General features: G+C 29.6%; 1 protein-coding gene across 1 annotated transcript; it reads right to left on the reverse strand.

Annotated features, from left to right (window-relative positions):
* Positions 1 to 673: 673 nt before the first annotated feature.
* Positions 674 to 27,876, reverse strand: LOC123291391 (transcription factor mef2A). The gene is given in 9 exon segments (XM_044871665.1): positions 674 to 774; positions 3,481 to 3,742; positions 4,145 to 4,756; positions 4,908 to 5,132; positions 5,694 to 6,501; positions 6,572 to 6,697; positions 6,776 to 6,800; positions 8,878 to 8,986; positions 27,503 to 27,876. Coding segments are annotated over 9 exon segments (2,613 nt in total). The 5' UTR covers positions 27,848 to 27,876.

The following is a 27,876-nucleotide window of genomic DNA, read 5'->3' on the forward strand; positions in this document are numbered from 1 at the left end:
TAATATACAAAAAAAAGGTACATGCTATCTTATGTGAAATTATATTTTTTAATCAAAAGTAGTTCCTAGAAAAACAGAAAATAATAATGAGTAGTCTAATTTGTATCAATGTTTCATTATTTCTCATGATTATCGTCTGATTGCCAACGTGTTGAGAAATTTACGGTTTTTGTGGTGTTACAAAATTGCCTCAGTAAGGTTCTGTACAAGTACTGAACATTAATTGATAGATTTACGAAAATTGCTGGTTTTTTCAAATGATGTAATCTGTATTGGTTACTTTTCTTAAGTATGGTAATCTATTTGACAACAACAGCGCGTCGTCAAGACAAGACACTTGATTCGAGCACTTTAAAACTTTTTCTGCTATACAGAGTGTTCCATACGTACCGCACAGTTTTGTTGCATCAGGAAGAAAATAAAATTCTAATAAGAAAAGTCTCTCTTCCAATTTTTTATCTGAGGCACAGATAGTTAGCTATTAATTAAAGTAGGCAACGAATCAGAAGCTGAGATGGTAACTAAAAATTAAAATCACTTGACTCTGAGTGAGACTGATTGTTTAGTTGCCTGTTTAAATTAATAGCTAACTATCCATGTATCGGATAAAGAAATGAAAGAGGACTTCTTAGAATTTTATTTTCTAGCTGACCATTCTGGAATCAGTCCGTATTCACGTATTTGGAAAAGTTTTATTCTTGACAAGATGACTTGGTTTGCTATGACATATTTACCTGCTCCTTCTCTCCTTTGATTTGTTCAATCCCGTTATTGCTACAGGATAGCAAAAAGAGAAAATTTCTCCCACCTATAGTTAAAATATTACCATACTAGACTTCATTTTCATTTTATCACAAAAATTAGATTTCTCTAAAATAGAAACGATTAATTATTTTTATAAACAAAAAAATTCTTAAATGTCTGTAATATTTTCGTTATAGCTTTATATGGCTCATGATTTTCCAATCCCAAGTACCTGTTCAAAACACAATATACAAAAAGAAAATAAATAAATAAATAAATTATTTATTGAAATTAAAAAATTATTATAATTATTTATTCATAAAAAAAAAAACATTAATTAATTAATTAGATTTATTAATTGTTATGACACGACAAAAAAAAATTATCAATGTTTTATTGAAAATTATATTTAAAAAAAAATAAAATAAAATGTTGCAATTTAAATAAAAATTATTTAGTTTTTTTTATAGTTTAAAGGTACGAAAGCCTGAATGTCTCACTGCCAATTTATGAGAAAGTGGCGCTACACAAGCTTATTTTTAAATGTGTACTACCCACAAGTATAAAACCAACTTTTAACAAGTGCGCTTGTGATTTGTGGCAATATGGAAACGAACCTTTTTGAAGATGTCAGTCGGTGACATTTAATAATAATATAATCATGTTTATAATTTGTCTTATGTAGTTAGTTCAAAATATTCCTTATTTAAAAAATATAATGCTTTAATCGTTGATGTTTTTTTTTGCATCTGCACATTCCTAATTTCTAACCTTTTAAAAGTATTATTAAGTGTTTATTATGACGTTTAATTAGAAATCTGCACATGCCAAAATATAGACACCTTCAAAGAGGTTCGTTTCCTTAATGCCCCAAGTCACAAGTGCACTTGTTAAAAGTTGATTTTATGCTTGTGGGTAGTACACATTTAAAAAATAAGCAAGTGTAGCGCCACTTTCTCATAAATTGGCAGCGAGACATTCAGGCTTCCGTATTTAAGAGACAGTGTCCGGTAACTTGCATGTATTTTATCGAACCTGAAATTTTGTTAAGTGAGACTCTTCTACCTGCCATCCATGAGGAGGGATCTACTTAAGCCTAGCGAGGCTGCCCTAAGAGTTAACCAGGTGCGACATGTATGGAAATTTCTTCAACTTCGTAAGTATGCTTGAAAATCATGGATTTTGATAAAGGAGTAAGCAAGATAAGTAATGAACAGAAAAAAACATGATGGAGAAATAAAATCTGGTTTGTCTTTAAGTTTTAACGGTTTCATTATGGATTTAAGAGATCATCAACTATGCAGAGGTTGAAGGGAAACCCTTAACAAAGAAAATGTTTTTCGTACCGAAAAAAAATAAAAGGTCAGGAAAAATTAAATGAAAAACGTACAACTTTAGTAAATAATAATTATTTAATAGTAATTTTTTTGTATATATTTTTTTTATCTGTTCATTTCAAACGATTGCACAAATTTTTATTAATTTTATCATTAAGAATATAACAAATTATTAATTACACAAAAAAAAAAGTTTAATAAGAAAGTTGTTTATTTTTTTTTGAAATGTATTATTTTTTTTAGATTTTTAGAAGATAATTTGAGAATTCAGTCTTAAATAAAATTAAAAAAAAAACATTTAATTAAAAAAAAAAAAACAGGCACTTAAGTTTAATATTTGACATCATATTTTGTAAAATTCTTAGCTTCTATTATATCCACATTATCAATCTTGTTTGCTGAAAAAGAACGGAGAAATTGCTATTGTTAGAAAAAGGAAACTGTGGATTTTGGGAGATTTGGGATTCTAGAAGGATAAAGGAAAAGTCTCTATTTCGATGGGTGTCTTAAAAACACGAATATTTTGGCAACGGACTATTTTTGGAAAAAATTATCTGAATAGATGTTCTTCAGCTTGGAAAGGAGTATCTAATGGTGACCTTGATTTTGATCTTAGAAGTAAAGGATCAAATTAATCAATAATTATTGAACATAGCTACATACAGTTCGTGTTCGTCTCTCGTAAATTTTATACTCAATTGAGAATATAAAAGAAGCTAATATATATAGGATGATTTTTTAAAAAGCAATAAAATTCGGATCTCTTTAAATCCTGGGTGAAAGTAAAAAATGCAGCATCTAGTTTTAGTTTCAGAGTGCACCATCCGATGCAGACGATACTTAAATTTATTTTTATTTTTGGAAACGAAGTTCCTTAACGCGACTTGCCATGGAAAGCTAATTGATGGTCAGCTAACGGTGAAACTTCGTTCCTGACGTGGGTCCCAAGATCGCTCTTTTTAAAAAAAGTAAAATTTTGTTTGGAATCTTTGGTCCTGAATTTAGGTATTTTCAGGTTTAAAAATTTTCACCAAGAAAATTTTAAACCAACAAATTCCCAAAATTCAATTTTTTTGTACAGATTTTTATTGTTTTATTGAAAAACATGTATTTTTATCTGCAAAATTGACGTCTAGGAAAAAAATGTTTCAAACAAAAGTTGATTTTTTTTGAGGCAAAGAATCAGAATTTGCTACAATAAAGTTCCATTCCGACTCCCTCGGACTATAGGGAGAACCCGATTTTATCGCTTTCTTACATTCCATAATTCATTTTCGAAGAAATTAGAAGAAAAAAAATCATCCTTAAGGAGTTTTATATATATTCAAAGAGATTTGTATAGAAAAAAAAAATTATTTATAATATTTGACAAAATAATTATTTAAAAATTTAATAGATTATGGATTCTCATCTGAAATTCGTATAGTTAATCGATTTGATAATCCATTATTATGTATATTATTCGTTTGTGATATTGTCGATGGTGTGGTCATTGATTGACTCTTGATTAATGGCGGATGATGAGGATGTTGCATTTGAATTTGATTTGGTGCTGGTGGAATTGGTGAACCATTCATCATGCTATTATTCACATTTATTGTGACTGAATTGTTAATGCTGTTATTATTATTGTTGGTATTTCGTAAATTATTTACAGTTTCCTGGAAAAATAAAACGAATTTTCATTAGATACTTATACAGGGTGTTCTTTAATTGATCCTGGAAAACTCTACTATGAGATTAAGCGCATCAAGACGAACGAAAAAGGTATTTTATCAAATTTTGATCTTATGCGTAATTTTCGAGATATTCCGAAATATCTCTCATCCAATCACAAAGCGTTTCGAGTCAGGAGGCGTATAATCAAATGTTTTTTTGCCACAAACTAAAATATATTTAAGTATTTTTTATAAATTAATAATTCCATTTTTTTCATTAGTTCTTAATTAAAAAATAGTTATATTTTAGAATTAAATATTTTCGTACACTCAATTTTTGAGAGCATCCCTAAGGTACTTGATTTTTTTATCGAGTGATAGAATCCTCAAAAACAAAATACTTACTTGTGAATCATTATTTTTTAAATTAGCACGCATTAATGTTTGTGACAATTCCGATGCTAAACGACTTGTTATCGATTGATTATTTCCACGATCATCCATATCGCACGACTTCGAACCGTTTAAGAAACCAAGCCGAGCTGGGGCACGTCTCTGTACACCACTTGGATATTCACTAAACGTAACTGATACTGGTCGTTTCTTTTGCTGTATTTGGGGACCACTGTTATTGCTACCATTCCGTAGCATCGAATCAATCGATGTAGCAGAACTGACCGATGATTGTGCTGACAACAGCTTATGTCGTGGTTTATTAAAATATGTGCTTGGTGGTTTTGGTTCTGGACCACTTGGATTATTTAATTGGAATGATTCCAAAGAATCCATTTCAACGGCATCCAAATGGCTTTTATTTGATTTCTCATTGTTTGTTTGAGGACTGCTGGTATTGCTGTTGTTGTTAATGTATAACATTGTATTTGACTCATAATCGGGTACTGGACATGGCGGTATTTCGTTGTATGTTTTTTTTGGCACTGGTGGAGCTTTTGGTTTGTTATGTGTTGTCGTTGCTGTGTTGGAACGTTTTATTTGGGGAGGGGGTGGTGGTGGAATCTGAAAAAAGTGAATTCACAATTTAAGAGCAAGAAAAAAAGGTATATCATGAACTATAGTTTCGCCATCTGTTCAGACATCAGAAATTTAGGTCAGTAATGTAGGTAAAAGGAAATGTTAAAGTCTGTTATGAAAATCTTTTAAATCTTACCGTTTGTTCAATGGGTTTTGTGCTTGAAGGAGATTCAGTTTTCTTTTCTTCGGAACTGTTTGCTTCGCTATTTGCAGAAGCAAACATTTTATGATGCACTTTACGAAATTCATCCATTAGAATATCGTGTTGTTTCTTTGTATTGATACTGCTATTATCAACTGGTGGAATTTTTCGAAGTTCACGTACTTCAGATGTTCCATTCTGCTGATGATGCAGTTTTCTCTAAAAAAGAAAAACAAATTGTGAAAGAATTTTAGGCCAGAAACATTCAAGGGCACCATTTCCTGAGTCTAGTTAAAAAAAACAAGCTATTGGAATCGGTCACAGACATCTGGCATAAAGTTCCCTTTGAAGCTGCTCCAGAATGAGGATCTTAAAAAAGGCCAATCTTAAATGGAGGGAAGGTGCAGTAGGCATTCCGAAGATGTTATGCTGTTTCTAATTATATTTGGGTTATTAAAGGATATTGGCTAGGCGGTTGGTATGCTGAATGACTGGATCTACCATAGTATCACGATTATTTCAGGAGCTGTCACAGTGGAGACGCGGAAGAAACGATGTCTCATCTTCAACGTCACTGCCCAGCTCGTGAGTCAGCTTTTCTTTGACGACCTCTCCGACCTGAAGTAGTGGACGATTCATGTAGTAGTGGTCGGAGATCTCTTTTTGGTATTCCAACGAAACCTATGGTCTAAGTGTGGGTCACCTCAGGACAGTCACTCTAACTAAACCGCAATGTAGGGAAGATTTAGTCTTTATTTTCAGGAAAAACCTATAACTTACCTCAGATCTTTTTTGAAGTTCCTGACAAATTGCATTCGATAAACTGATTGGCGGAGGAGGTGGAGGTATGACACTGCTTCCATTCATTGGTGGTGAATTTTTAATAACTCCTGACGGTTTCTCAATTTCGTTGTTTGCTAAACTACTCTTAACGATATTCGATTGTTTCTCCGTTAATAATGGAGGTGCAATCGGTTTACTAAGGTTTTTGTTTTCATTACAATCTTCTTCGGTTCGATGTATTTGGGCAACAACCGTATGTTTTATAGGTTGACTTGGAGGTGATGGAACATTTCCATGACTATCAAATTTACCATGGCATACTTCAGGTGGTCCATTATTTTCTATTGTAGTTTCATTACCCGACAGCGTGATAATTGTTGGTTTACAATTTCGTATCGGTTCATTTTGATTCCAACCGGAATCATTATTCCACATTTTGGTTTTTGCTCGATCTAACTGTGATAAACGATCTTCTAATTCGAGTGTTTCTTCCTTGACAATCGATAGTCGTTTAGAATCTGTTGATGAAGGACTCTGATCGCCGGTCACTGAACTTGCAGAACTATTATAGCCACTTGATTCAGCTGCAATTAATTCTAAACCAACTCCTTGTCGAACAGTCAATTCTAATTGCTTTGAAGATTTCAAAATATGGACAGCATCGTTAAATGATATTCCACTAAAATCGATGTTGTTACAATTTAAAATTTGGTCACCAGGTCGAAGACCTACATCATGAGCAATACCACCTTCTTTTGTGAATTGTATAAAAATTCCCGGTTTCCAATCAGGTCCTTTACATATTCTACAAATGATAAATTTTTGAAGTATGAGATTTGACATTTTTTGTAAATTTAATGTTATTTTGTACTTACCCACAATCTAATTTTGATCGTGGTGTTACTACAATGTTAATTTTAATGTCTCGTGAGGTTGGCGATCCTCTCTTAATTGAATTTAAATCATCGATTATTTGCCATCCCAAAGAATCGGATTGTTTTCTGTAAGAATAAATCAATTAATTTAATAATTTAGAATATATTTTATGAAGATGGTGTTTCTTTTATATGAGAACTTACTCTTTTACGGGAACCATTCCAACATCTGAAAGAATAACAATACAGGATTAAAAATTTGGCAAGATTTTTTTTTTTCATAATTATAATTATTTTAACTTAAAATAGGTTAATGAAGCCTAGAATTATTAGCTTCATTTTTTTCAATAAGGTTTTCAGGTATCACCTATGTAGGGGAATGATCCCTAAAGGTACTAAAATGATCCCTAAAGGTAAAATAGTGCCTCGTTGTTTGAACCATTAAAACATCTCTATCTTTGATATTTTTGGAGAAAGTGATCATCAAAGTTCCGTATTTCAAAACTGAAATAAGTCCGAAAATTTTGCACTTTTTTTACGGATACGCAGGTGGTACAACTTTTTTTTGCTTTCCAGATAACATAGCAAAAAAACAGCTTTACATCGCATTTTGCGATTTTAGTTGTTTTAAGATTTTATTGACTCCATTAAGAACATTGACATTGAATGGCTAGTGGATATTTTCTTTTTGGCATAATTTAGGGATATTTTTCGGCAAGTACGTTTTATCTTGAAGAAAAAGGTATTATTATTGAGCGGAAATGTATAATATGTAGTTATACAAGTACGGAGGGAGCCCTATAATTAAACAGAAGAACATACAGTTATTAAAATAGTAAAAAGATATTCAATTCTTCTTAAAAAAACATGTAAAAGTTTGTTATAATTTCAAGGTAAGTCTATAATAATTTATATAATAATAATAATAATAATAATAATAAATGAATTGTTTTAGTTAAAAACAATCATATTAACATTGAATAAATATTATTTAAACAAAATGTACTTAGATATTCAATTGCAGCATCATCATAGCTTGCATCTTCACTACATATTATAAAACAAAGTCGCTTTTTCTGTCCCTATGTCCCTATGTACGCTTAAATCTTTGAAACTACGCAACGAATTTTGATGCGGTTTTTTTTAATAGATAGAGTGATTCAAGAGGAAGGTTTTTATGTATAATACATCCATATTATAGTAGAGTAAGGGGTTGAAATAGGGGTTGAAAGGGATATGCTTCAAAAACTAAAAAAGTTGTGCATCGATTTAGATCAAATATTGACACGATATACAATCAGCTTCAAAGATCTATTGTTTTTATCTACTTTTAACCTTCGGAGGGTAGAAAGGGGTAGCGAGAAAGTGGGAAGGAATTATCGAATATTTACAAATATACCTAAGTGGGGTATCAAATAAAAGAGCATGACGTGTACATTACAAAACTGTTATCCCACGCAAGGAAATGTGGAGGGAGGGGTGTAAGTGGGGATGTTGCACAGCAAAGCGGGTAGTTCACAGCTAGTTTTAATATAAATGGTAGTCAGTTTATTTACACAGAATGAAAATGGATTTAAAAAATAACTATTTTTTATATAAATAAAGTCTCAGGTTTGATGCCACGGGCAGTTTCAGACATTTGGAATGGAATGTTCTACAAATTAAGGAACTAATCATTTCGGCTTGAAATTTTTTTTACACGAAAATCACGAGCTGTAGTTGTTTAAAAGACCCCGCAATATTGGATAAGAAAATGGCTTTCTGTGAAACTTTTTCTAACCTCCCCTAAAATGTTCTTTGGATCATTCTGATCAAACCTCTCACGGCTACAAAATTTTTTAACGAATAGTTTTCGATAAAGCCCGTAGTATGGCTATAATGTAGCTCGAAAACCTCAGTTAAAAAAGTAAGTGACCGTGAGAGCTTTTGATCAGAACGATCCAAAGAACATTTTAGGGGAAGTTTGAAAAATTTTCACAGGAAGCCATTTTTATGGTCATTTACTAAAACTTTGATATATTCTTAGCTTTGATCGACCGTAGCTCGAAAACAGCTCGTTAAAAATTTTCGTGATCGTGATGCCTTTTGAACCGAATGACTCAAAGATCACTTTAGTTAGTTAGGGGTGGTTAGAAAAACTTTCACAGAAAACAATTTTTCTATCTAATATTGCGGGGTTCATTTTTATTATATTTAAAATCTTGCACAACAGTGAAAACTTCTTTTTTGTTTAGCCGAGTTCCCCATTTTAAAAATTGCTGGCGTTAATTTTAGGACACTTTCGATATAAATTGAAAAATACTTACGTCTAACTTTCAAATTAATGTGTTTATGATTAGAAATTAATTGTAAGACTTCTTTATGAATTGCATCCTCTACTGTAAAACCATTTATACGAATTATTTGATCGCCAATCTAGAACAAATAGAAAAAAGGAATTAAATAAACATAGTTTTTTGAACGCAAAAGATCTGCAAATAGGTAAATAATATTGATGGCTTGAAAAATGGGAAACAAAATTCTTGCAAAAAAATTTTACTCCTGCAGTTTTCTCCAAGGTAGAAATTAGAAATTGATGTACCCAAATCTATCACTATCTACCATGATCCATTTTGAGATTGCAGTGATATTAAAACAAATAACTTTTTTAGTTGTTACATTTTTAATTTATAAAATGCAGTGATATATACTTTCTAACATATCTAAACCAAAATATAATAAAATTTGTCATTTAGTACAAAAAATAAATAAACTTTGTGTTTAAGCCTAATTAATTTTTATTTAATATTCATGTTATAAAAAAACAAGTGAAAACAAACAATTGGCTGAGTTAATTGTTGAAATACCATGCATAGTCAGTGTTGATTTCTTTATCACATTACACATACAAACATGTGACACATACATAACTGATAATCAAGTATAGTACATATTATAAAATTTCCGCCTAATTGGCGCCCTCACGGGTAAACAGTGATGTTTACGAAAAAATGTTTCAAACAAAAGTTGTTTAATTTTTGATAAGGAATATTTTTTATATTTAAACTTTTGTTCTATCTCTAACGGTTTACAAGATGGGTTATACGGACCCAAGACCCAATTGAAATGATGCTCATTTACGAACTTGATCTCACTTTTTACGTTCTGAGTACGCTGTAAAATTTTCAGCTCGATATCTTTTTTCGTTTTTGAGTTATCGTGTCCACAGACGGACGGACGGACGGACAACCGGAAATGGACTAATTAGGTGATTTTATGAACACCTTGACAAAATTTTTTTCCTAGCATCATTATTTTTAAGCGTTACAAACTTGGGACTAAACTTAATATACTATGTATATTTCATATATACATGGTATAAAAATAATAATAAGTTAAGTCAATTAAATCTTTAACAACGAACGACAACTTTCATTTCTCTTAAATAACATTTTTATCAAAGAAAGAAAAAAAACATCAAAGAAAGAATTTTAAATACATCGAAATATAATTATAATTTTTTTATTATATTATTTAATTTAAAATGTATTTATTGTGTTTATTTTACAAATTGAATAATTTCTTTTGGAATTGAACTAAGATTTATTCAAATCTTCCTTAATACCGTGAAATAATTTTAAATAATTTTCGTGTTTTTTTATAGATATTTTTATTATTGAATATCTCTCAATAAATTTGCATAAAGAAATGAATAAATAAATAATTTCCGAATATTTAAAAATTATTTTAATATTCACTTTTTAATTTTAACATGATCATTGAATATTGACTAGAGTCTTAATTAATACTATAATGATTAACACTGTTTTAATTTTAACGCCTTTACATCAAAATTCACTCAAAATTTTCAACTTTCATTCATGGTACACTTTTTCATCACCAATTTATTTTTGAAATAATAGACTTTCCGTGTAGATCTTTTATTCCCGGAATATGAAAATTCATTTAACCACCGAACTAAAAAAAAGGGTGTTATAAGTTTGACCGTTATGTGTGTGTGTCTGTCTGTGGCATCGTAGCCTAAACAGATGAACCGATTTTAATTTTTTTGGATTCTTTTGTAAGGTAATCTAACAGAAAGTGTTCTTATGCAGTTCTTTACATGTTAATCTTATAGAAAATGTCAAATTAAAATTATTGAAAAATACTAATTAATAAAACTTAATGCATTAAAAATTGTGAAAATAAGAAATCAAATTGCATAAATATTATTTTTCATAATTATTTGTTTAAATTTGTGAGACAATAATATTAAATTTTCAATGTAATTACAATGGAAACGCCTCCAAAAAAAACTCACGCAGGGTGCGAATATTTGTACAATCAAAATAAAGATTTGTTCAAGAAATCATCTTATTCCGTTAGATTTCGAGGTGAAACCCTATGATGATTGGATTTTATATTTTCAATTATTTTGTATTAATTTTAAACAATATACAAATATTTCTTCATTATTATTACATAAATGTTTTTTTACATAAAAAATTAGAAAAAATTCGTGATTTATACAACAAAAGTATTTAACTCTTAATAAAGCAAAAAATGATAATTGAAAATTATAATTGAAAATAATAAGCGTATGAATCTCTTATGTTTTTTTTTAATGTTTTTTTGTATAATAAATTAAATTGAAATACATATTTCTACACCATAAATAATTAATTAAATAACAAAATACAAATACAAGTGAATTCTATTTATTCCAAGCCATTATTATAAAATACATCTTTTTATTATTATTAAATAAAAAACACTATTTTAGTTGTACGGTAATTTTTTTTAACATATTTTTTTTTTATATATGCACTAGTAATTTGCTATTATTGGATATTTTATGTTATTGTTAATTTATTTATGTGATTTTTTATTAACGAGATTTAATGTTTGACAAATCATTTGGCACCACACTGAAATTTGTGATCAAAAAAGCCACTCTCAAAATAAAATATTGGTTAAATTTACAATTTTTAAAAAAACCCCAATGCGATTTATTCCTTGTAAACCGATTTTTGTAAACTTAGCTATAAAATGTTCTCAATCAAGTCGGTTCGACCGTTAAGGGGCTACGATGTCACTGAGAAACACACCGACGCACAGATAAACATTTTAAACTTATAACACTCCTTCTTTAATCAATATCAAAGTGATGATCAAGGAAATTAGATGAAATGGATAGCATACTTAGAGAGCTATGATTTTTGGGGACAAATTTTTGGAAATATTTTAATTGAAATTGAAATATTTAAGTTGTCTTTGTTCTTTTGAATTATTGTTTTGAATTACCTAATTATTTTATCATTTCACTTTTCAAAATGAATTGGTTTATTTGACCATTCATTTCCTTAGTAATTATTTATGTTATAACAGCCTCCTTTATCGCCAAAATTTTTACAGTCCTAGATCTATTGGTTTATTTTCAACGTAGAAATGATATCAATCGTATGAACACAAAGCAATAATACCTTGACACAGGAAAAGACGCGTGCATGGCACGATTAATCTGATAACATGATTATTTTATATATAACGATAAATAATATTGACTTAAGTAGGGTTTTTAATTATTATTGTTATATGATAAGTAAAGTAACGTACTAAAATGTAATTAAATATTAATATTATGTTTAATTTATGCACCGATAGTTCACGCTCCGAAAACAATAAAGGCTATTTTAGTTCAAAAAAGATAGGCATAAGTAAATACAAGGGTAAACCATATGTCTTGTACGTTATCCGTTACGTCTTACTGAATTTTGATGATATTCTTTGAAATGTACACTCAGATTCAATAAAAATAAAATTCTCAAAGAGTTTATTGATACAAAATTTTACACATATAGTATTTTACTTTATATACTAATATGGTGGAAGCGCAGATAATATAATGCATATGTTCCGCAATATATTAAATATGTTGTTCCCTGCGCCAACACCATTTTTTTTGTTGGCATCGTATTTAAAAAAAATCAAATGTATAAGTTTAGAATCAACTTTTTCGAATAATTAGTTTTCAATCATGTATGGTCAACTTTTTCTAAATAACTTCGACCATTATTAAAAATTGAATTAAAATTTCGTTTATCGAATAGAAAGTACGGTAAAAACTTTTTCTGAGTGACAATTTAGCTGTCCATATGATATTTATGACAATTAAACTGTCCATTAGAATTTTGAACTCTTGAATAGCTCTTAAATTCTTCTTTGAATGTTTTAATCGGTTCAATTTTTTTTGTTTTCAATTGTACATTGTTGTTCGTTGGTATTTTAATATCTAGGTGATTATGAATTATATAATTTCATAGTTTACGCGCATCAATTTTTATATAGCTAATAAACTAACACTCTTCTAGCAATTCTAGGTAAAATATAAGTTGGTAAGTTCGATTTGGACGAGTAGGTGCCGAGTAAACTAGCAAAAAATTGAGCGAAAGACGTATAAAAGGTTGATTAATTATAAATAAAAAGTCACAATTTATTTAGATCATTTTCAGTTTTTCGCTATCGAAGTATCTTAAGTTTTGAGCTTTTGTCATGCTGTTTGTGATCATCTACTGCTAGTTTACATGTGAATGTTGCACTTTATTCGAAAATTCGATAACAAACAAGTCCGACTGTCAGATATTTAGACATTTCTAAAATAAAGCTATATATTTTCTCACTCAAAAACCATAACATTTTAGGGAATTAAGCACAAACTGCAAAGCACAATCTGCTGAGGTAGTGGACAGGTAGTTTTAGACACTCAGTATTCTTGATCAGATATTTCTTATCAGTAAGTTTAATAATATGTAAGCAATGCTTTTATTTATTGCATGAAGGTTAATTAAATTATATATTTATCAAGATGTTTTATTGAGTCATACCTGTGTGCAAATATTTGTACTTGCTGCAGATATGAAAATTTATAATTTTTTTGGATTCCGTGCCTTTCGATGAAAAATAGACCTGATAGAGATTATTCAAATTATCCTTACGTAACTGTACGAGCAGGCATATCATCGACAGTAAAAATGAATTATTCCTATTCATTCTGACTTTCAATTTTGAATCAGGCTAAAAGCTTTTTCGAATTTTGATTTTTGAGGTGAGTTTTTGCACTATCCTTAGCAAATTCCGACTTCCATGGTTACTACCCTGCTTTGTTAAATAATCCACAATTTTCGTGGTATCCCATAAGCGTCAATTTTTGGGTTTTAACTCTACATTTGGCTCATCCCACAATGCTAGCTGTCCTAACCAAAAGTGACCCACTTGGTGACACTTTAATCCATAAAAAATATTTTCTCATAGCTTCAAATTATAAACAGTGATTCGACTCCACAGCCTCGAATTATTTGCTTTACCGGATTAGATTCGTATATAATGAATGCCAGTTGTTCGAATAATATTTTTCTGCTATACCCAGTTTCAACGATCGATTTGCACGTCAGAATTTCTACGAACCTCCATCAGGATTTCTATGAAATTCATCCTTACATCATCATCAATATTTAGCAAAATTTTGTGTTATCCTTATTAGAATCTAACGGAAAGCTTTATCGATTATAACTTAACAAAAATACGTTAAAGAAAATGCAATGATTTGAATGCAGAATGCGTCTTTTACTTAAGAGTTAAACTCAGACTTGAACGATTTTTTTTTTGTTATCGTGTGCTGACTGAACCGTGCTCTGGTAATGGTGATAGCGCTTGCATTTGTCCCACGTGTTTTTATATTAATAATACAATATTTTATAATTTTAAGGTGATAAGAAAAATCTTTTAAAAATATTGCTCATGAGATGATAAACCGTGAGCTTATAATGAAATGAAAAATTTTTTGATTATATTTTGCTGGGGAATTTATAAAAGTAGGATATGGAAAAGATATTTGGCTGAATTCGACAGGAAGGAGATATATTAAGATGGAAATTCGTGGAGAGGCTTTATCGTTTTTATGTTGGGTGGGACCAAAAATTTTACCCTAAATTCGCATTTGTAACGTATCTGCAATTCTGCACTCCCATTAATTATAAATTGTTAACACTGCCGCTGCCTGGATTCGATCCCGCAACCAAAGTCTAAATGGACAAACAGACAAATACAAAAGCCTTAGACCGCTCGGCCATTTAGGCTCTCTAATATTAATACAAATTCTTTTAAATGATCAAGGACGTTTCTTAAAAATGAGAACACATTAAAACAAAAAAAATTATTGCATTTCTTTTTCGTATGGAATATAATAACAATAGTCAAATAAAAAAGACAATTAGTTTCATGTGTATTTATTAGCACATCCGATCCCATCTTTTTAGATCTCATACATTTGATATATGCTTAAAACATAGACACGAAAGTTATGAATTAAATTACTTTTTTTATTTACAAAGAGAACAAAATTAAAATAAAATAAAAACACATCTTAATAAAAAGTGATTACTTAATTTCCCTAATGATTTATTTATGGTTCTATATAATGGAGTGTTCTAAGAAAATCGGCTATATTATGGTACACTCTATATTTATAATTCGGAATAGTCAGTAATAGTACTCTAATATTGTAAAATCGTAGGGGTATTCAGTGGAAGAGCAAGCTGAATTATCCCGGTCTCTGGAAGTAAAAACATTTGAAATTTATTTACCATGCAAAATATAAGCCGTGTCTGTTTCCCTACAGTATTGTAAAAAAGTTTTGGTTTATTTCACGGTACATACATATAAACCAAATACATGTTTTGTTGTCAAATAATGTGTTATTTTTAGCTTTACAATACCACGCAACTACAAAAATATATAATATATTGTGTGCTGCTTATAAATTTGATAATATAGATATCGCTCTTCAATCATCAATACTCTAACTATAGCCGTGTCTATTCATTAAATGATGGATCTTCAATGAACTCATAATTAAATTAAAATTTTGTTTTTATATCATCGACAACCTTATATTTTTATGGTATTATTATAAACTACAAGATTGTCTAAATATTTTAGATAGTTTTTTATCACACTCGATAGATTTTTTGATATAGAAATATCCAATTGAAAAGGATAACCTCTATGATTCATCATTTTTTTCAGCCAATTTTGAATGATAAAATAATAATAAAAAGCCCGATGACCTAGGAATTTTTTGTGATTTTTGGAAACTTTGTTAATCAAAAAATGTATTTATAAAGTTTTATTGAAATCCTTAGTATTATTCGATCCTTGCATATCTCTTTAATTGTATCTAAATAATATAATATTTTAAGCTTATAAATAAATTATTTTGATTATGTAAATTGGTGTTAATTAGTTTTTGATACTGAATTATGTAACAACTAGATATGTTACAGGTATGTTATTTAAGGAAGAATATTACTTTGTGGTTTTCTGTTCGTAATAATAAATTAATTTTATTGTATTTTATAATTTTTTTTTTTTTTTTTTGAAAATGAATCTTCTCTTGTTGGTCTGTTGTGAAACTGATGATTTTTGAGTGGGTAAAATATGCCTACAAATTTACTTTCATTATTTATTATTAATTATGTAAAATAAAATGAATATTTTCTTGTTAAAAATTTTTACGCAGAAAGTTTTATGTAACATGTACGTTTAGCCCACGATTTTCTGTACAATAATAATTTATCATAGTTTGTAAAATGTTTCAGAATGTACCGCTTAAGAAAAAACACGGAGATTTGGGGAGAAAAACGTAATTACGTGAATATGGAAGGTTGCCATGAGACTTCAATCTTCAGCCAGATCTTTGCCAAGATTTAGATTTTAAAAAACCTCCGACAAATTTTTCGGGTACGCCCTAAACTCGAAACATATCTAAGAACACTCTCCATTAAATTACCTTTTTCCTTAGAGCCTTCTTCCTGAACTGAACCGATTTCAGGAAGAAGGCTTTATTTTTTGGTTTGGGGGTTAAAATAACCTCAAACACTTCCTCGAAAATACATAACTGCTCTTAGTTTTAAGGCCAAAACAAAATTCCAACGAATTTAACAAAAACAAAGTCAACCCATTTCGCGACCACGGTTTCCGTGATGGCACCATGACACAAGACTAATGAGTTACTACACAGCTTGTAGGTATTTTGCTATTTAAACTCTTTTGTAGGTGGTAAATAAATAATAATTATCTGTAAAGATATGCATTTATCGTTTTTATATAATATGAAAATATCTTTTTAAAAATTAACATCTTATTGATGCATATAAGTTGGTTAAGGGGATACGATCACGTTCGTCATTGAGACATGACTTTTTACAAAATATTATTTAATTAATAATTTTTAATATAATCGTATTTAGTGTACTAAATCATCAAAAAACTAGAAAAAGAAAATTTACGCCAGTTAAATATGCAATAACTCAAATTGAGAAATTGACTTAACGATCAATTATTACTATACCCTAGCATTTTTGAGAGTGTTGTGCGTTAAGTGTAAAATATATATCAAAATATTTTACACTTAATTTTCGCCTAATTTTCCTCGAAGTTCTTACAGAATCCACCCTCAAAAGTTTTTAAACGTAAGTCTCAAATATTTTCATACTTTCAGTTTTTCGAGAACCCCCTTACATTCAGGAGGCTAAAAATAACTTTAGGAGAACATTTTATAAAATAAGTAATAAGAAATAATTTTTGCTTGAAACATCATTTTACCCAATTCGGTAGATATCGAATGCAATAATCTTGTTTTGAAGTATCTTCCTATAATTTGGCATCCTTTTGTTGGGCAAGTCTATTTTAGATCATTTTTAATCTGAATCTTTAGCTTTATCATTTTTAAGATTGCTTTAAACATTTCTTTTTATATTTATACAAAATATTCATGTTTTTTATTCGAACTCCGTGGTGGGTATCGTCATCAGATAACCTTAACGATGCTGTAATAAGATATTTTAAGTATATAAATACTATATTTTTCACGTAAATGCAACATCATTTAGAATATTAGCTATGTATACGTAAATAAAAACCGTATAATCAAAATTGACTTTTTATATATACCATGTAATATAATTATATAATTTTTTAAATAACATATTATTTACGATAGAACTAACTATTTAGCTAATAATATGGCTGCCAATTTGACCCTATTCAATTATAGTAGTTAAGATGAATTAAAGACGTTTGGTATTTTGAAATTATTATTTACGCTTTTTAAAACAACGTGTCAAAACGATTAGCAAGAATATATGAAAATGTTAATTAGGTATATTTTATACAAATTATAGTAAACAGTACATGATAATACTGCCGTATAGGACCTTAAAGATCTTTTTTTAGCGTTTCCAAATCTGTGTAAAAAATACACCTTTTTATGAGGGATGTGTACTCGATAACAACTAGAAAAGAGGTGATATTATTTTCCAACCGCTGAGCAGATTTTCTTCAAACATTAGCTCTCGATAAAATTAAGGGAAGGTTTCCTAAAATGACCCCCCTAAGAAAAAATTTAATTTATAGCCAAACTATACGAAATATGTTTAACGTCGAAATATTTTTGGTTTCTGTATTCTAGAGTTGCAATATTAGTCGCAACAATGAATGTTTTTTCTCGGGAGTCCTCAATAAGAGCTCAAAATGATTCTTTTGTATATTCCTTAAAATCAGAAACATTTCAGAAGGGGGAAACAATCTGGAGGGGAAATAAGAAATATCGGGACTGATATATCGATGCCCAGTCTAAATCGCTAATGATAGAAGATTGTAATTTCAAGAGGATATTGTTTTTATACTATAGGTGTCATTTAAGAAAGGAATTTTCGAAATTCATCCCCTAAAAGGGTGAAATAGGGAATGAAAGTTTGTATAAAAATATATACATTTTTGAGTTCAATACATAACCGATTTTAAAAATTCTTTCACCTATAGAATTCTACATTATCGACAAGTATGGGTATGGAGGTTAGCGGGCCATGCTCGAGAATCGGGCCTCGAAGCAATGGTTCAGAGCACCTAGCCAAATAGACCCTTGTACTCTATCCCCGCTACGCTTTTCAGTGGCTATTATAACCAACTGATGAACTGAAACCCAGGATCTGCCTAACGCTGAGTTTCCTAATTTCTTCTGGTTCGACTATGGCCGGACCAAACCATTTCCTTCGCTGCTGTATGAGCGCCGGGCAGTAACAGAGAAAGTGGATCGATGTTTCTTCTGAATTTTCTCGGCCTCTGTCACACGCGGGAGACTGTCTTGTTCCAATCTGATGTTGGAACTTGTTTAGGTTATCATGCCCTGTGAGTAACTCTACGATGACTCTAATATCAGCTCTGTTTAGTTTCAAGATCTCCTCGGCTCTGTTACCGAGCGAGTTTCCTTCACCCAACAGGCTTTTGGCGATTCGCCTTCCCTCGTAGTCGGTCCATGCCTTTAATTGTTGGTTTTTCAGATTTTCTCCTAATCTGTTAAGACCTTCTTGGTATGGCATCCTCGCAAGCTTTTCTTGAGTGGGAGCCATGGTGGTTCCCAGTTTGGCCAGCTTGTCTGCTCTCTCATTACCGTTCCAACCAGAGTGTAAGGGGATCCAGGTAATATTGACTTTATTGTGCCTCGCCAGGTTGTTTAGACTGTTTCTAGTCTCCTTATCGACAAGTAACATGGGCTATATTTTATCAAGTAGCAAAACCGACATTTTCGAGTTCACTACGTAACTGATTTTAACGGGGTATAACAAGTTAAAGCTGATATTCTGCTTTAATACCAAATACATAATATTTGACACCATTTTAATATCAGAAATGTAAACAAATACTTATTGAATATAATAAATAAATTTTTTGCCTAATTCGGTGATGATAGATAAATATAAAATATGTAAGTATTCTTCTTTATATTTTACTTAAAATAATAAATATTATAGAAAGTTTTTTTAATGTATTCTAAACATGTATAATGTATAAATATATATATATATATATATATATATATATATATATATATATATATATATATATATATATATATATATATATATATATATATATATATATATCTATCAATGTTTGTGCTTATTTTAAAACTTTCTTGTTCTTGTATTGGAGAAAAGAAGAATACGAGAAAGAACTTTTTTTATGGCGATTTTATTTTAAGGTAGTTTATTCTTTACAATCGAAGATAACAACACCCAAGGCGAAAAATTTAATTGACTTTGGGCTATTAAGTAAACATTGAAGTGAAACTTCTTTCCCTAAAAAAGAAATACAGAGAGTGGATCGGTAAAAAAAAGTGACATCATCACATTGGAATGTTACGAAACTTGTGATTTAACACGGTTGCAGACCGCCACCAAATTAGCGCAACAAAAACTCTCATGGCCACAAAAATTTTTAACGAGTAGTTTTCGAACTAAGAATGTATGTGTAGCTTTGATCGCTCTAAGATCGAAAACTACCCGTTAAAAAATTTAGTGGTTATGAGAGCTTTTGATCAGAACGATTTGAAGAACATTTTGAGGGCGGTTTGAAAAAGTTTCACAGAAACCTATTTTCCTAGTCATATACTAAAACTATAATATATTCGCAGCTTTGATCGCTCGTATACGAAACTACTCGTAAAAAATTTTTGTGGTCGTGAGAGCTTTTGATCAGAATGATCCAAACAACATTTTAGGGTTTGGTTACAAAAAATTTCACAGAAGACTATTTTCTTATCTAATATTGCGCCCTTTCTAACTCGATTTTCAATTTTTTTTAATGCCAAACTCTTCACAGATTATAATATTATCAAAGAAATTCCAAAATATGTTTCATAAATGCTGGACCCACAGAAAAAAGGATAAAATGAAAAGTTATACCTAATCTTAGACTTTTCAGCATTTTCAGCAAGAGTTTTGAGGTTAATAGCTGCTAGTCCTTGATAGTTGATAATGTTTTGGTTTTTTTGGGAATGCCGGACACAAATGAAGTGTATTTGGTTTTAAATTTTCTTAATTTTTTTTTTTGTAAAGAAACACCCAATTGAGGTCGAAACGTTGATAATAGTATTTAGATGACTTCGGTTGTATCAACGTTTAAACGAAAAGTGACTTGACGCATGAACTACCTTAATAAAACTAACGGATATCTTTTTTTCATCTTCATAATTTAATATTCAATAATTTATTGAATTGTAAATATTATAGTAAACATAATTTTAATACTCGTACCGTATGTAATGTGATATTGTAATATTTTTTTGTAATACGTAAGTAATAGTTATTATTTATTTATCCTAGAAAAAAGATTTTTTTATTTTTGAAAGTTGTAAAAGTTATTACGTATTTTTTAAAAACTCAATTATATTTCATAATAGGTAAAAAAGCTAGCGTGGGAATACTTAGCAAGGGTATTATTGAGAGACCCGTGCTTTTGTAATTTTGTGCCCAACAACTTTGGTAATTATGGTGCCTGATTAAAATTGAGATACGCCCCTTTTAACCGACAAAAGAGTAGAAAATTGGGTTCATCAACTGAGTTTTCTTCTGTGGGTACTGATTCTTATATATGTTCACCGATTTCTGCGCCAATTGTAAAACAATTATGAAAAATTTGTTTGTTTGAAGGGATATACTCTCCAGATGGTCATATTATCTGTTTCATCAATATCGGTTCAGTAGTTTTTAAGATATCGTATTAAAACGTGGAACTGGCGTTGTTTACCACGTACGAAGGTAGACCTAAACTCAATACAAAATATAAAAATAGATTTTTTATGGTCAAAAATAGAACCGACGAAAATTGCATAAAAAAGTAAAAAATGATTTTAAAGTACAGATTTCTTTGTGAGCATTTATGCTTTAAAGTCGACGCTAATCACATTCTCAGCTAAAAATCGGCTGACTGGCGTTGCTTATAAATAGTTGCTAATAATCCTTAGCTAAGAAATAGTTACGATTGGTCAATTCAAACATCCATAAATTTTATTTGATATTCTTTAGATCCAGCTGACATTGTAGATCATTGATAAATTTAAATCCAACCTCAGAGGTTTTATCAATTATCTTTGTTAATTTTTATGGTTAATCTTTTTCCAGAAAGAAGTAATGAAGCGGATAAAGGACGTTTAATACTAATTAATTGTTTTTAATTTCAATTAAGAAAATAATACAAAAACAAAAAACAAAATTTTATCTAATTACTAAAAATATATTAACCACAAAACCTTCAGACAACATCAAAATTTGACCCTTCTATTTTTAATTTTGGCTAAGAAGTAATTTTGGAACACATCTCGATATCGAATAACGATCTATGATTTATTTATTAAATATTGAATATATTTCAATCGAATTTGGACACATTTTGACGACATTTTGTTATATAATTTTTTCATTAAAAGCATACTTGTAGAAAATAAAATCTTCCACAATTTATTCCCTTATCATAGCATTAATGTCTAGGTTTAGAATTTACGAAAATATTTACATTCAATTTTGAGAAATTTGAAATGTAAAATTGTTTGACAAAAATGCATTGTTTTAAAGTTTTTGGATCATCTTCTAATACTTTGACATTCGAGAAAAAGTGAAAATACAAATTTCCAAAACATTTAAAATTAAATATTGGCGTTTATGGCGATTTAAAGTTGAATATTTTGATATTGACTTTGAAAAAACATAAACTTGGATGAAATTGATTTCATATAAAAAATATATTTGACATTACCAAAAATAATTCAACCACAAAATCATACCAGCATGACCAATTTTATGACTAAATTTTGTATAATTAATAGAAAATAATTGTTATTACTGTTTAATTTTAAATAATTTTTGATTTAGAACTATGGTGTTAATTTTTGAAGGTCTCTGATTAAATTTGATTTATTTAAATTTCCTGTAATCCATAAAGTGATTCATAGTCGATCATATTACCGAGACACACAAAAAAAGGAAAAGTTTGAGCTTATTATCCGTTTATTTCAAAATAAGACTTTCTTTTGGGGAATTGAAATTGAGAATCGGTTTTAAGCCATAAGCTGAAGGTATTGTATTCATCTTTGAGTCCAGTTGCATGAATTCAAATCCACTTCTGTATGCCAATTAAAAGTGTAATAATAATGAAGTACCTAAGTATGTTTACAAAGTAATTTAGTTAAATAAAAGTTAAAAAAACATTTCGATTATGAAATATGACCTTTATTTTTTGTTGTTACATTATTAAATGCAACACCAGGTCTTTCTGAGATCTATTTAAATATCTGTGAGAATTATAAATAAATTCAAGATACATAAACAAATTATTACCAAATGTTATATTATTTAATAGTTTAAAGAAAAAAACAATGTAATTTAGTTTGAAGTAGTGTTCTAGAGGTTAAAACGATCAACGTAGAATGTATCTAGAGACAGCTTCTTCACACGATATTAACATAATTCTTTTGTAATTTTTACTGGAATTCTTTATTGTTCTTGTAAAATAGGTGTGTGTGGAGTTAGTTTAGTATAATACGGCGATGGCGTCCACGAAAATTTGTTGCATAGGCAAAATTGTAGGGATGGAAAATATTTCCATCATTTGATAGCAGGACAGTCGAAAGTGTGAGCATGTACACTACTGCCGATCAAATCCTAACAAGAATTCAGCGAAGAAATTACAAAGCAGAGGCGTACCTAGATTTTGGCTGAAAGGAGGAGGTGAAACCGGAACTTTTATTCTAAAGGGGAGTGAAGCAAAAACCAACTATATTTTGTCAAAGAAATATACTTTGTTAACTAAATCAATGGTAAATTCAGGCCATGTGCAGGGCAACTTCTGTGTCTGTGAATGTGTTTTTGTTCGAATCTTGTGTCCGAAAATTAATAGCAGCGAGACTAACCACTATTATGTGATGAATCTAGGATTTGGGTTAGAGACAACTGTTTTGTCGGGATCATTCACAAAAATGAAGGATCACGAATGACTTGAGCCTTGCTTGAGCCTGGAGTGCGATGAGAAAGAAGAAACAATAGAACATCTGCTGGTCGATTCCCGGTTTTGGGATAGCGGTAAGGTAAAGTCTTTGGGAAAGGTTTTTTAAATGATCTGGAAAAGCAGTGTGAGTAGAAATTGAAAAAATGTCGAACTAACATATGCGCGTTATACTTGAAATGCTGAAACTAATTTCAAATTTTTCGAAGACGCCGTATAAGATAAAAACTAACCAAAACTAGCTAATTAAACTTTGACATCTGAATAAAGTAAACATGATTTGTACCTGTTTATTTAAAAAAAAAAATAGTAATTAAGTATGTGTTAAAAGAGTTATTTCTGTTCATTAAAAAACCATTTGTCATGTTATAAAGAAATCATAATTTTATGCAATTTTATGTTGAATATCCGATGTTTCACGTTTTTCTATTCTATCATATACTTTTTATGAATGCAAAATTGAGTTTTGTTCATTTTCTTTACAAATTTGTTGACTTTTTCAACAAAAGATTTGACCAGAAAAGTATTTCATTGCTAGCTCAGGAAAACTTTAAGTTTCCAAGTGGGTAACATATCGAAAAATTAGTTTTTTATTTTTGGAAACATATATGATTTTGTCTGCTTTACCAAGCTAAGAAATTAGTCCTATATCCTGTAGGAAATGAAGCATTTGACCAAGGAATTTTGTCCTTGTCAGATGATTTTAATGGAAGCCGGTGGAAAATGTCAGAGTGTACTCAAAAAATTCATATACACGTGTACTTGTACTTTTTCGATTTACGCCCGGAAAGTGGGACAGAAGTACCCTACTTCCAGACAGTACATATTGAAAAACCAAAATGTGAATTTTCGCAAACAACTCGTTCTTAACGAAAATAAAGATATTTTGTGGTTTCGATCAAAAATTTAATTTGAAAGCAATTAGAAAGTATATTTTGGACGATTATAAGTATTTTCTGACTCGTGACAATTTTCACTAAAACTCACCGTTTTCAAAATATAAGCGTTTTAAAAAATTGGAAAATTTTATTATTGATGAAAATAAAGATATTTTGTGATTCTGATGTAATATTTGATTTGATGAGACATGAATTTTTCGATATGTTATTCAAGGTAAATATTTACTAATTCTATACAAAAATGAGGAGATATTATCAAACACTGTCCGATGCAGCAACTCCCATCGAAAGAAATGATTCAAATTAAAAATGCCGTTTATTCAACGAGTTATCCATAAATATATCACAATCTTTGTAAAAATCTGATTATTTTGTAATTCTTTCATAATATTCCGTTTTAACAACTCGTGTGTCTCTAGATTTTATTGTTCCCAAAAAAAAAAATAAAAATTATATCAACTTCATTTGTTGTTGCTTTGTGTGTTATGAATTATTGTAGAAATCATTTTGATATTAATTAAAAACAATGGACTTTAAATACAGTTTGTATTTGATAAGATTTCATTATTACGATTTACTTTCCATTTACACGTACCTCCGAGTAATCCAAGTTTGATTTGAAGTGAGATATTTGACTTTCCTTTGAATGTTGAAATCAAATCGTAATTTTCAATTTCTAAAAGAGCTTCAAATTCGTTTAAAAAAATTTGATTTCAAGACAGCTAGGTTTTGAATATTTCTTATTATTGAAATTAGATGGAGGATAAGTATGGTTAAAACCTGAGAGCCGAAACTTTTCATCTATGATGTATCTTTTTCGCTACCATCAACCTTTGTGCTACATTTTTCCAGATACTCTAAAAACTTCAACATATAAGGTAGGGCAATTGCAGTCTAGGCCAATTAATTTTGTATATTAGTCATAATTTGGATGCGATTTGTGATGATCCAATGAAGTAATGTCACCACTAAATGATCCCAAAGAAGCAACTTATTAAATTCGCGTTTTGCCGAAGTTTTACCGAATTCGCTTATTTTAAGATGAATTTTACGATCCAAATATGGGGATATACTAATTGAGTTATACCATTCTTTCTTGAGATTAAGTATGGAAATGAAAAGTACTTAACTGTATGAATGTTTGAATATTTTTTTTGTAATTATTTCAACATTTTGTTTTTGTTTAAATCAGACTTAAAATAAGTACGTGGTTCCCATCATTTGAAATATGTATCTCAGTCAGTAAGTTAATTAATTCAGATCATTAAATTAATTAATATAATAATTATAAAATCGTTTTAAAATTGTATGTTAATACCTAAGAAATTTGGTAATAAATGTAAGCGAAAGGTTTTTTAAAGAAAAAAAAAAATAGTGATCCAATTTCAGTTATCTATATGTTTGAAACTCTGTAAATCAAAATTCTGTGTAAATTAGAGTATTTTCGATTGTTTCAAAAGATTCGATTTATATTTACGATATAAATTGTTTAACTAACGCGCAAAAACGCTGAACACTCAAATTAACATTACTTTTTACCCTCCGAGGGCGCAAATTAGGACAAAATTTTTGTGTTTATTTTCTCCAAAATTATAAAACAGATAAAGACTTGAAAATTTGCCAATAAATGGCGGGCGGTCTGGTGGCATAAAGACCTCCCTAATTGTAATGGTTTTATAAAAAATAATGCGAACATTGATATTAAACACTTTCTAAACAGGGTATTTCAACAATTAACTCATTAAATGGTTTGTTTTCACTTGTTTTTAAATTAAAAGTAGGAAACTCAATTCGGATCACTCTTTCTGTTATTCAAAGGACAAGTTTGAGTGTTTTGATTGACTCAAGAACGGCTATATCGATTCTTTTCAAAACTCTGAGGCCGCGCAAGAATGTAAGAGTCATTATCTTCACCATATTGTGAGTCATAACGTTTAAGGCCGATTTTATTCGGGTTTATATGAAGGACACTTAGAGGACAATATATAAAATAAACTTTAGATGACAAAAAGAAATATTCTGCGGTCTTATTTGTTTTGTTTGCGAAACGGACGTGTAAAAGTTAGTATTTATATAATACGGTGTGAATCGATTTTTTGATAAAAAAAAGTAATTAAAATTTAATACATTTTTATGAGACCTTTTACAATATTTGACATTCGCTACGATTCAAGGACATGATAACAATAAGTTGGTCTAGAAAATACATCAAATATTTGAAAAAACTAGTTGTGGGGAATATAACTTATATAGAAATCAGCAGATCCCTAATTTCTTGATTAATGAGATTATTGTACATGGTGCTTTCTTAAGTTGAAACATGCTTGAAACTCGATAAATAACTTTAATCGAAAAAAAAGCTTCAATCAAAAAATATAGGATCCAATCTAAATCTCGTTAAATTAACGTTTTTCGGCTTGTTTCCATGTAAAATTATGTTAATAATATAGTGAAAATAAGTTGAGACACAAACTATTTATCATCTTGCATGTTGTTTTATTATTGCTCCATGCGGTGGCGTTACTAAAATGATATGTTGACGTCATTGGTGTTTGAATTTAATGCTTAGAAAAACAATTGTTAATTTTAAAATTTAACGAAAAATCAATTTAAAAAACAATTTTCGAAACAAAATTAAATAAAAAACCATCCAACTTCTCTACTTCTTTGATTTTCAGGATAATAACAATAATTTTTCATGAAGAAATTATATATAGAAAGTATATGATTTTACAAATTATAACCTGAGCTTTTTAACCTTCCAACAATTTCAATGTTAAAACAATACCTTCTTATCGATAACCTTTGAAAATTTTATCAATAAGTATGAAAATGTATGGAAAATAAATTTCAATATTTTATCTTTGAAATAATATAATCAATAATTATTCTTAAAAGTCATTGTGGTTTATAAAATTTTATTTGTAAGGTCGAATTTCAGTAACAATTTGATTCTCCCACTTTCTAAGATTGTGACAAAACAATAATTACTGATTAGAACTCAATACTTAAATATATTTTATTTTCGAAAATTTTTTTTTATGGAATATAATTATTTGAGCCGGGAACATTTTACTGTCATGCATTACAGTTTTATTAATTCGTTCATGTTTTGTTCAGTGCGTTAGAATGTGTTTTGCAAACAACGTTAACTAACCTTTAGCCCTTGTCTTTCCGCTTCCGAACCAATTTGTACAGCTGAAATAAAGAACCCGGTGCCATGTTCACGTCCACCACGTATTGAAAACCCCAAAGGACCTTGTCGTGCATTTGTCGATCCAGTTGAATTCGACGTGGTGGTACATGAAAGTTTCGTTGATGGTCGTATCAATCGAATTGTACGTATTCGATGTTTCCCCGATGATTCACTCGGTGATGAAACACTATTCTCAATGTGTTCCATAGCCGATGCTCCACTGCCACAACCATCCAAGCCTGATATGGTATCAGAACCACTGTACTGGGATGGGCAACGACTTACTTTCACCATTTTTATGTCCATAACTGTCGTGTGATTGTTGATCTTGTCTT

Source organism: Chrysoperla carnea, chromosome 2 (assembly GCF_905475395.1).
Source record: "Chrysoperla carnea chromosome 2, inChrCarn1.1, whole genome shotgun sequence".
NCBI lineage: Eukaryota > Metazoa > Arthropoda > Insecta > Neuroptera > Chrysopidae > Chrysoperla > Chrysoperla carnea.